This window comes from Miniopterus schreibersii, assembly GCF_964146895.1.
Source record: "Miniopterus schreibersii genome assembly, chromosome: 6".
NCBI lineage: Eukaryota > Metazoa > Chordata > Mammalia > Chiroptera > Miniopteridae > Miniopterus > Miniopterus schreibersii.
The window spans coordinates 73,586,399-73,598,043 of NC_138107.1; the positions used below are offsets into that span (position 1 = coordinate 73,586,399).

Below are 11,645 nucleotides of genomic sequence, written 5' to 3' on the forward strand. Positions count from 1 at the left end.
GAGCCGGCGCCCCCTGCCCCCCGCCCACGCGCGGGGCCGGCGCCCGCGCCGCCCGCCCCCCGCCGCTCGCCGCTCTCCTCCCCGCTCTCCTCCCGCAGGTCCCGCAGCTCCGCCAGCGCCGGGTGCGGCGGCGCCGGCACGATGCGGCGGCTGTGCCGGGGCCGCTTGCTGGGCATCTCGGTGGCCATCGCGCACGGGGTCTTCTCGGGCTCCCTCAACATCCTGCTCAAGTTCCTCATCAGCCGCTACCAGTTCTCCTTCCTGACCCTGGTGCAGTGTCTGACCAGCTCCACGGCGGCGCTGAGCCTGGAGCTGCTGCGGCGCCTCGGGCTCATCGCCGTGCCCCCCTTCGGCCTGAGCCTGGCGCGCTCCTTCGCGGGGGTCGCGGTGCTGTCCACGCTGCAGTCCAGCCTCACGCTCTGGTCCCTGCGCGGCCTCAGCCTGCCCATGTACGTGGTCTTCAAGCGCTGCCTGCCGCTGGTCACCATGCTCATCGGCGTCCTGGTGCTCAAGAACGGCGCGCCCTCGCCGGGGGTGCTGGCCGCCGTGCTCATCACCACCTGCGGCGCCGCTCTGGCAGGTGAGCGGGGCCCGCGCCCACCCCGTCCCTCCGGCCCGCGGGCAGGGGCCGCGGGGTGCCTGGAGCGCCGTCCTCGCTTCCAGCCGGGGAGCCTGAGGCCGGCGGGAGCGCTGAGTGCGGTCGCTCGGCTCCGAAGCGCGACTTCTGGGACCCAGTGGGACCTCCCCGGCGCTCCGGCCTCCCCTTTCGGGGCCCCCTCCCCCAGTCCGGGTTTTGGACCCCCGCCCCTGCCGCGCCCCTTATCGCCCTTCCCGCCACCCCGGCTCCCCTTCACCCCTTCCTTCCCCCGGGAGGGGTGGGAGAGCGCGGGAGCCGGGAGCTGGGATCCCAGACCAGCCGGAAGGAGGGCACCGTGAACGTCCCGGGGTCACGCGGCGGGGGTGGGGGCGGGGGCGGTGGGAGCGAAACTTGGCGGCCCCGCCAGTTTGAGGTCCCCGGCGCCGCGCGGGGGGCTGCGGGCGCGAAGCGGAGAGGGCGGGTGGAAACCCACGTGGGCTGGGCCGACAGAGAGAGATGGGAGCCGGCGGGGGCGGGAAAGCTTTGGGGTGACGGGGGGTCATTCTTCTCCCCGCGCCTAGCCCGCCGGGGTTAGAAGTTGGGGATCCCTTTCCTTTCTGGCACCCCCACGGAGGAGGCAGGGATACCAACGGCCAGGTAACCTCCGTGCCATCCGAGAGCCACTGTGCCTACCCCGAGGGCGTCTGCGCTCTCCCCGGCCTCTGTCGCGGACAGAGACAGACAGCGCCCTGGAGAGGTGGCCGGGAGGGCGCCTCCCCGCGTGCCTCGCGGGGGGCACTGACCGGCCGTTTTACACCCGCGGGCAGAGCTGGGGCAGGAGCCCGTCTACTTTCCGGCCCGACGCGCCTCCCCAGTGGATAGATAGCCACGCGCGCCAACCGGGTGTCTCCTCTCTTTCCCTCTGTGCCGCCCGCGCCCCAGGAGCCGGCGACCTGACGGGCGACCCCCTGGGGTACGTCGCGGGAGTGCTGGCGGTGCTGGTGCACGCCGCCTACCTGGTGCTCATCCAGAAGGCGAGCGCCGACACGGAGCACGGGCCGCTCACCGCGCAGTACGTCATCGCCGTCTCCGCCACCCCGCTGCTGGTCGTGCTCTCGGTCGCCAGCACCGACTCGGTCCAAGCCTGGGCCTTCCCCGGCTGGAAGGACCCGGCCATGGTCTGCATCTTCGTGGCCTGCGTCCTGATCGGCTGCGCCATGAACTTCACCACCCTGCACTGCACCTACATCAACTCGGCGGTGACCACCAGCTTCGTGGGCGTGGTGAAGAGCATCGCCACCATCACGGTGGGCATGGTGGCCTTCAGCGACGTGGAGCCCACCTCTCTGTTCATCGCCGGCGTCGTGGTGAACACCCTGGGCTCCGTCATTTACTGTGTGGCCAAATTCTTGGAGACCAGGAAGCAAAGCAACTACGAGGACCTGGAGGCGCAGCCCAGGGGAGAGGAAGCGCAGGCGGGTGGAGACCAGCTGCCGTTTGTCATAGAGGAGCCGCCGGAGGAGGGCGGAGATGGGGGGTCAGCAGGCGGGAGGGCGGCAGGTGGCTCCGCTCAGCAGAGGGGGCGAGAGGCCCGGGGCAGCCCCAGAGGAGCCCCCCTGGCGGCGGGCAGCTGGCGGATTTCAGACAGCCCCGAGGAGGCCAGCAAGAGGTCACTAAAGGATGCCTACCTGGTGGTGTGGCGCTTAGTCAGGGGAGCCAAGTATACGAAGAAAGATTATTTGATAGAAAATGAGGAGTTGCCCAGTCCTTGAAAAGGAGACGTATGTATGTGTATATGTACATATATACTTATTTTGTATGTTAGAGACAACATATTTTAATGAGGGGCCGCCCAATTTTATTCTTTGAGGAGTGGGGCAGGGAAGAAAAGAAAGAATCTGAACGGGACTGACAACAACTAAATTAGCACCGGTGTGAATTATTTAGACAAAGACAACCGAATGTGAAGTTGCTTAACAAAATAAGGCAGTGGTTTCAGCTGCAGACTCCTGGCACATTTTTTTTACATTGTAACTATAACCAAATATCTGCATGTCCCGAGTCCCTCAACCACCTCCTCCAAAGATGGATTGTAGCAATGATGGCAGCAGGTAATAAGCTCAAAGGTTACAGCCAGGGGCACATTTTTGATGATAGAACTACAGTTTTTTATGGCCAGCTGGGCAAAGAGTATATTATTGAAAAGATATATAAATACACTGAATTGATGTTTACTGTTTATAGTCATCTGAAATATCATGTTTACTCTAATTTTTCTTCACTTGTTTTTTAAAAAAAATAAGTGTTCTACTAATCTATTATATATTGGTAAGAAATGTCAAAGCTATTTTGAAAATATGTGTTCTTAGCTTTAATCATGAAGTTTAACTTTGGCTTTTAGTAATTACTATAAAAATATTTTAAAAGTTGTTTTGGTTCACTGCTTTATAATATTTATTATTGAATGCCATGACCTTTTTAAAAACCAGTTTTACTGTGTCCAATATTCTTTTAAGCAAATGCAATGGCTGAAATAGAATTCAGCATTAAGAAGCCCAAACAGAAGTGAAACCTTCCTGTGGAGCTAGTCCTTGCAAATCGCATTGCACATCCCAAACCATGTTACAAAAAGAGCAACTGCTATATTCACTTGATATTTTTCTATTTTAAATTTGTCAAAATAAAGTATGAGTCTATCTGCTGAAAGGCATATTGATAGAAATTTGTTTGAGACACATTTATGTTCTGTTGTTGCTCTGTAGCTTGTGTTTGCCCTCAATGTGTGGTGTCTAGCGTCTGATATGTAGGGGCCACCCCCTTGGGAACTTCCAAAATTAGCATGGTGGTCTAGTTTAATACAACAAAAACACTGTCATTTTCCAGCCAAGGAAACTGTTATAAAGTAAAATAAAATACTGCCTCATTTTGCAGTATGAAAGCCATCCACAGCTGGCTTCAGTTAATGTGATGTTTGAGAAGTAATAGTAGAGTCTTCTGGTCAACACCATCCAGGAGAGGTACTTTGGCAATAAAAGCACTTCTTATTATTTGCCAGTATGTACCTGAGACTCTCAGGTGGTAGTGTCCTGTATTTTTCTTTATTTTCCAAAAATCAAAACAAAACAAGAAGCAGAGGTAGAAATGAAGTTTTAGTTCATCAGTTTGACTCAAGGCGGTGGGCAAGTGTAATTGTGGTTTGTGATTCGTCCTGGTTTACTGGTTCTCGTGGGCAATTGATCATTTCCATAGGTACCTCTATAAGACATTTAAGATGTAGGAGCCCTCATATGACTGCAGTTAGAAATGGTTGGCTAGGAGTATAATGACTTCTTTAAGAATAAGCATTTATGTCAATTAATGAAATTAATTGAGAATTAATGAGAAGCAGCAAAGTTGAATGAAGTATATATATTTTTGTTAATACCACTGTCAGGTAAGTGGATAGAATGATTGTTTTTCACTGAAAAAAATCCCTTTTGGTTAAAACTGTGGGTTTGTATTTATTGCAAAAAGATTAACTCCTTCCTGTCAACAAACGTGCGCAGGCACTGTATCAGTTAAGAGTTTCCCAGAGAAAGAGACCAACACGATTGGGCCTCTTTAAGAACTCTTGCTTAGAGTTCATCACACGGCATCTCTTTCAGCTGTAACCCACCCTTATTCCATTGGAGTTTGTTGGTGTGCTGGAGTAGGTGAGAAGGGTTCTGCCATCTTATTATTACTTCTCAGTCTTTTAGTGGCCTGTGTCCCTGAGCTGTGACTTTCACGAGTGTTTCTTAGCCTTTCTCCCCCCCCTCCCCCTTAGATGAGACAGGAAGGCCAGAAGGGGCTGGAGTGGGAGGAATGCCCTTTCCCCAGGGTGGGATAAGGCCCTGGGAAGGCTTTCCCCCTGGAGAGGAGGTCTTCTGGGGAATCCTCTGGGTATATTTTACAATGATTACTCTTTCCCATAGTGCCAAGGTTTCCTGGACGTCAACCTGTGATAATGCGGCCTCCCCCAGGAGGTTTTCACTCTCACAATAGTCCACATTCAGCCTCCAGACATTTATCAAATTCACTATTTAAGTGTTTATGACAATGTATGGCTCCGGTGGCTGCTGTTCCAGGTAAGGAGGTCTTTGCTGTAACTTTCTGGATTCACCTGTCCATCCAGATTTGGTGAGGATGGGAGTAGGAGGGCGTGGGATGTTGCCCTTTTCCCTGATGGGTCCTAGAAAAGTTGCTCATTTTCAGTTAATTTATCTTTTTCTTCTTGTAAGTATGGGAGTAACAACTTCCAAGCTCTTTATATGTTGAAACTGGAACTAGAAGTCGTGGCTGAACTTTTGAAAAACCAGCTCGATTTCTGTAAGAACAGAAGTTGAGAAGGGATGCTGGACATTCCTAAGGAAGTTTCCAAAAGAAAATACAAACACCCAAAGCTACTGGCCCTTCTTGTAACTCCCGCCCTCCCACACCTCATGTGGAGTGTTGGCCACTCCTGCACTCTAGGATGGTGATATGTGCACGTGAGTGTGGGCAGCATTTGAGCCCAAGTGCATTGTGAGCAGGAGTCAGTGCACACTGAGATTGGTGTGTCACGGTGGTTGTCAGCAGTATCAGTCCCCCTTCTCTGTCTTGGGGTGCTTCACTTCTGCATAATAGAAATCTCTTCTACTTCCAGATTTTTTTTTTAAACCATGTTCCAACTACCTGCTATGACACCCATAAGTTTCATGTTAACCTCCAGCGGTGACTGCTGACCTGACTTACCTGTTGCCTCCGTCCCTAGATACCGTTTGAGGTCAGCCAGGCTGGGCTTCATTACAGCATCTGCTGAACCGGTACCCTCTCGCCACTCTCTGCCCCTTACACACATAACAAGTATGTCTGATTCTGCATATATTCCTCTCCGCATCTGCTTCGTCCTGCTCCTGAGATAAAACCGCAGGGTTCAGAAAAGAGCCTGTGAACAGAATAAAGTAGAACGTGGAATAGCAGGTGCACAGCTAGTAAAATGGAGTCCCAGACCCCCCTTGGGGCACCGTCTGCTCCCCATTTCTGAGTTCAGGTGTTCAGATGGTGTTGGCTCCCTCCTTTGCCCTTGGTGTTTGGCCTCCGTCAACCCAATCAAAGCATCTCCTCCACTTGGAAACTTGATTAGTTCAGGCATGGTCATGGGCCCTGGTCATAGCCAATGAGGTGCAAAGATACTTTTGGCAAGATTTAAGGTGCATTTTTTTTTCTTACTGGACTTGAACTTAGGAGGCTGGGGGCCGAGTGGAGCAGACAAGTGGACCGGGGGGGGGGGGGGGGGGGAGAAATTGAGTCCTGGTGAGCTCACATGGCCCTGGTATTAAGCTGATTTTTACGACTTTAGCATCCCCCCCCCCCCCAGATTATCAGTTACATAAAGTCTTCTGTTATTTGTTTAAGGTGTTTTGAGTTGGGATGTCTGCTGATTGTAACCCAAAGAGTCATAAGTGGCACAGACATAAATAAACGGTTCTCAGCCAGCAGGGTGGGGTGAAGGACCAAAAGAGGGTTTTTGTTTGTTTTTTATTTTGATTTTTTAACCACATAAACTGTTGTCCCCTGCACCCAACTAGGGATTAGATATGCCTCCCTGGTCTCTTGCAAATAACCATCTAGCATGTATCACCCATTGTTTCAAACAGCCCATGGTTTTACTTGTTGGCTTTTTCTTCCATTTACAATTCAGTTGATTCCTACATTCATGTTTCACCAATTCACTAGGTATGGAAGGAATGCTGTGTATCACACACTATTATAAATAATAACACCCAGAGCTGATTATTATAGTGCTTGCTATGTGCAATTCTAAGTGTTTTCTACATGCAGTAATTCATGAATATTTTTTTTAATACTCATGTATTTATTCTCAGAACATACAAACTCATCTTTTCAGAGACTAGAAAACAGGAATTTCACTCAGTAACTTCAAGATGGATCAGCCAGCTCATCCTGTCCCACATCTACTAAAAAAAATTCCCTGAGAGATGTGTACCACAACATTCCTATAGGTTGGCATTAAGAGTATACCAATCATACAAGGGGTAAAGTGGAGTATGGAGAGGCTGAGTAACTTGCCCTGGTTTCATAGCTGGTGACCTGTAGATCTGGGATCTGGTTTGAGCCCAGGTGGTCTCCTCCAGTGCCCAGGTTCCCAGCTCTGCTGCTCTGCCCCCTGGTGAGCAGCGTTCAGTCTGACACAAGCTGGAGACGATGGAGTGGTAGTGGGCAGCTCTAGCTCAATGAGGCCCCAGGCTCTGGCCATCGTTCCTTTCTGCTGTTCTCAAAAAGGAAAAGGCTATGGCTCTATTTCTAGGAACACCTATACATGTGCGTATGTATGAATAGTTTTCTGTTTGTGAGCAGTCAGGGACCCAGAGAGCAGCTGAGCTACCAGGAACAGCAGAGTAGAGAAAGGAGCACAATGGCTATTATAACCAAGTATCCCCAAGCTATCCAGTCTTTTGAATCAATATCTCTTTTAGTATCCAAATAAAATAGCTTGCTACTCCTCCTTATATAACCTTGGAAAGTACAGAACTTTCCCAGTGTTTCTGAGGATTCATTGAGCATGCTCGGTGCTGCTGATTACTTCTTGCTCCCAGCCATTGTGCTGATCACTTAAAAAAACAGCTTTACTGAAATATAATTTACATACCATAAAATTCACTCATTTTAAGTGCACAATAATCTTTATTATACTTAGTATAGTTACAGGATGTTGCAACCATTACCACTGTCTAATTTTAGAATCTTTTCACCATCTCAAAAGGAAACCTTGTACCCATGAGAAATCACTACCCATTTCTCCCCAAACCCCCATCCCTGGCAATCACTAATCTACTTTCAGCCTCTGTGGGTTTGCCTGTTCTGAACTGATGCTTCTTGCTATCCTGAAACTGCTTTTTCAGACTGTTCTTCCTAACCTGCTCCTGCACTCTCTCTGCTATGCAAGTATTGCTGATATACAGTTGGCATTGGGATGCAGTTGATGAGATTTACTGAATGCCTGAACCTACCTACTACACAGGCATTTCAGTGTAGGAAAGGGAAACTTGAAAATCCATATCAGAAGTCCCTGCTCTTGGAGGATCTGAGCATTCCTCTCTCTCCTTGGACCCTGGCTGCTGCTATGAGGTGGGGCCCTCTCCTACTCAGAACAGTCCCCTTTCCTGTAGTCACTCTTACTGTAGATGTAAGTCCCCCCCGCCCCCAGTTCCTTATTTTTCAGTATTTTACTCAAGAAGTAACTAGAGGGGCTCTAACACTGTTCTCTAAAACAAAAGAGCAGTCGTCGTAACCATTTCCTAGACTGTTTGTGTTCCCCCAAAATCCGTATGTTGAAATCCTAACCCCCAATGTGATGGTATTTGGAGATGGGGTTTTGGGGAGGTAATTAGGTCATTAGGGTGAAGCCTCCATAAATGGGATTAGTGCCTTTATGTGAAGAAAACTGTGAGCTTGCCTTTTCTCTCTGCTCTCCGCTATGGGAAGGTACAAAAAGAAGACGGTCATCTGAAAACCAGGCAGCTGGCCCTCGCCAGCTCCAGCATCTGCTGGCACCTTGATCTGAGATTTTCAGCCTCCAGAATTGTGAGAAAGAAATATCTGCTATTTTTGAGCCGCAAAGTCTTTGGTGTTTTGTTATGGCAGCCCAAAGAGACTAAGACAATGATTTTTAGATACATATCTTTGGTGGGCACTGCCGTTTTCCCCAGGCATTCCTTCCCCCTTCCCCCTTTCAGCACTGGAGTGCGTGTTCTGCAGCCGGGCACCTGGCTGCTGACCTTGGGCTATACTCCCAAGTCTCCTTGCAGGTGGCTGCAGCCAGTGGGCGAGGAATGCAACAGATGTGGACAATGCCCATATCGCCTGCTTAAAAGAAACTTGCTTGTTGATGAAACAGTTCTGTAAATGGTAGTGATAGTTGCCGAACATTGTGAATATAATTAGTGCTATTGAGTTGTACACTTAAAATGGTTAGAAATGGCAAATTTTATGTTGTATATACGTCTTAGTCTGCTCAGGCTACCAAAACTAAATTCTATAAAGGTGGTTTAAACAACAAACATCTGTTTCTCATAGGCCTGGACACGAGTCAGAGATCAGATGCCAGCATAGTTGGGTCTGGTGAGGACCTGCTTCCTGTCTTATGGACAGTTATCTTCTCACTGTGTCCTGATGTGGCCAAGAGAGACCTCTGGGCTCTTCCTCCCCTTATATGGGCACCAATCCCATTTGGGCCTCCACTGCTATCTCCTTGTTCAAATCCAGTCCCCTCCCCAAAGCCCCACTTCCAAACACCACCACATTGGGGATTAGACCTCAACATAAGAAATTCAGGGGGACACATTCAGTCTGTAGCAATATATTTTACCCCAATTAAAAAACAACAGATAATGCACCACAAATCATCAAATTGTACACTTTAAATGGATGAATTGTGTAGTATGTAAATTATATCTCAGTAAAACTGTTTTTAAAAAGTAAAAGGAACATGTTGTTCTTTCCTCCCTGCCTGTCCAGTCCCAGGGCTCCACTGTGGGTGTGGCACTGACCAGCTGGGACAGAACTCGGGAGTGTGAGAGCACATACAGAAGGAAGCCAGGGCCCTGGACAGTTCTGTGGGCGAGGCTTCCTACCGTGCCAGCCCCACCCCTGCTCCCAGGCCGCTGTAAGAGAGACCGCGCTTTGTGTGTTGAACTGTTGTACTCGGGGGTTCTTTGTATTTCAGTAGCTTAGCCAGTATTCAGACCAAAACATCCACCTGAGAAAAAGTGATTTTGAGAAACACAAGACAGGGGGTTGAGGGCTCCTTCCTGCCCCCTTTCTTCCCTCCCCCATCCTGCCCGACACTCAGCTTGCGGCCAGCAATGTCCAGGACTCCGTACTCCCTGTATTGCTGCATAATTTTACCTTTAATTTACAGAACAGCTGAAAGCCCAGTACTATACATAAGAGTAAGCTATGACCATTCAGTTTTTTCACTGATTTCATGAACAGCTGGTAGAGTTTCGATGTGTTGCAACATTCTATAGCAGAACTCAGAAACTGGTTCATGGTTTATGCTGAGAGTCAATTGATTATATCAACTATATCAAAAAGGTCAGAATCGATAAACTCCCTCGCTACCTTAATAATGTCTATTTGTCATTTGTTCCTTTCACTTCCCTGCAGAAAGATTTTAGAACACAAAGACAGAAGGGTAGAAACCATCGTTGTTCTCAAGTCCCTCCTTTACCGTAAACTGATTTGGTAGACCTTCGAAGCTTGCAAGAATGTAACAATAGATTCACCTTGGTGATATGTTCTGAAAATAACCCATAAAGTACGCTTGATGCGGCAGAAAGCATAAATACTTATTAGCAAAGGGCATGCCTTTGATTTTGCCCCTCCGTGTGATGTAATTCCAAATGTGTTTGATCCGCTCCTGTCTCTGGATCAGCCTTTTCCTTTGATGTGATAGAAGAGAGAAACTTTGATTCTAAACATTTCATGCCAAAACAGCAGGTAAGCCTCTGATCATCTTGATGTTTTCATACCTCAGTGCAGAGTACCTAACTTAGGGGTATGTTGACAGTGGACTACATTTCTTGCTTTATGTTTGGCTATTTGGCTTCATTCATACAACCAGTGTGTGTGTGGGTGGGTGTGTGCACACGCATGTTTCCTTATGCCAAGATCTCTTCATAAATGAGAGGTACTGTTGGTCTAGGGGCTGACTTTCCATACAGTTATGATGAGTCGAGGGTGTTAATCTATTGTGTGATTAAATAAAATGCCACCAGTTATAAATCTCTGCTGGAGAGCACCCTTGCCTCGGATGAGTAGGAGTTAACCCGGGTCATGACTGAAATTCAAAATTCCTGGCTGTATGTGGAGAGCTTTCACAATGATTGCCCAATTCCCCGGAGGGCTACCACTCTTTCTCATCAATAATTTCTGGGCCCTGTTACCCCTAAAGCAGCCCATAATAAGCAACCCAGTTCAAATTGTTAGTTCCCTATTTTTAAGGACTAGTGTTCAATTTTCAAATGAATTGGGTAGGCAAACAGGGAAGAGGTTTACATTTGCAATTCATCTAAGTGGCTGTCTTCCAAAATCTGCAATATATTTTATAAATCTTATTACCGACTTGGTAGCAGCCATTTCTGTAGGCACTTACTGTCATTGCAATGGTATAAAGGGAAATTCACTTTGCCTAGTATTACTTAAGCCTTCCAGAGCACTGCGTAATCATAGGATGGCACTACCTTTTGCATTTGATGAATGACTTTGTAAGCAAATACCATCCCCTTTAATTCCATAACCATATGGAGAGGGGATTGCAGACAGGGAGATAATAGGCTGGACAGTTCACCACACAAACGCAGGCATTCCTCTGTCTTATCTGCACTTCTAGCTTCCTGCTGCCCAACACTGTGCCTTGAGCATGGCTTACCACTCAATAAATATTTTACTGATTGACTGACAAAAGAAATCCAAGTCATGTAATCAAAGCACAACTTCAGTTTTCTCATTCAATTGGCAACTACATTGGATTATAAACTCCTTTTAAGATGGCCTGATAAGTTAGCCTGATTTCCCTATAGAGCCATTCTTGGAAAATAAAATGCTATAAATTGAATCTGCTGGATAGGGGATCAGCTGTGTAGTCTCTGCAAAGGCAGGGAGGCAGGATGGCTGGGTGCAGGCTGTTAGGGAGTCTACTGGGCAAGGAGAGCACACTTGGTGCCCCAAGGCTCAGTGCAGTCAGATTTTAGGAGACTTGCTCTGGCTCAATGCAATAAAAATGTTCATAAAGAAACTTTTTTTTTTTTTGGCTAGGATGCTTGTCTTGAAAAATAACATAGAACATTGTTAACAATTCAGACAGGGAAGGGAGAAAATAGGTCAGACAAAAAATAAAGGGTGAAGTTGTCCTGGCCTTTCTTTAATCTTTTGAACAGCGTTTGAAAGAGCTCCTGGCAGATGAGCAGATTTGTTCTGTATTGTGGAGTTAATATCTAAGCCAGGATTTCTGTCATCCCTCTGGGCGTGGTAATCAATATAACTA

General features: G+C 48.2%; 1 protein-coding gene across 1 annotated transcript; it reads left to right on the forward strand.

Annotated features, from left to right (window-relative positions):
* Positions 1-141: 141 nt before the first annotated feature.
* Positions 142-2,349, forward strand: SLC35D3 (solute carrier family 35 member D3; the record flags this gene model as incomplete). The annotated part of the gene is made up of 2 exons (XM_081139601.1): positions 142-580; positions 1,520-2,349. 2 exons carry the CDS (start codon positions 142-144, stop codon positions 2,347-2,349), a joined length of 1,269 nt encoding a protein of 422 aa, XP_080995727.1.
* Positions 2,350-11,645: the final 9,296 nt, after the last annotated feature.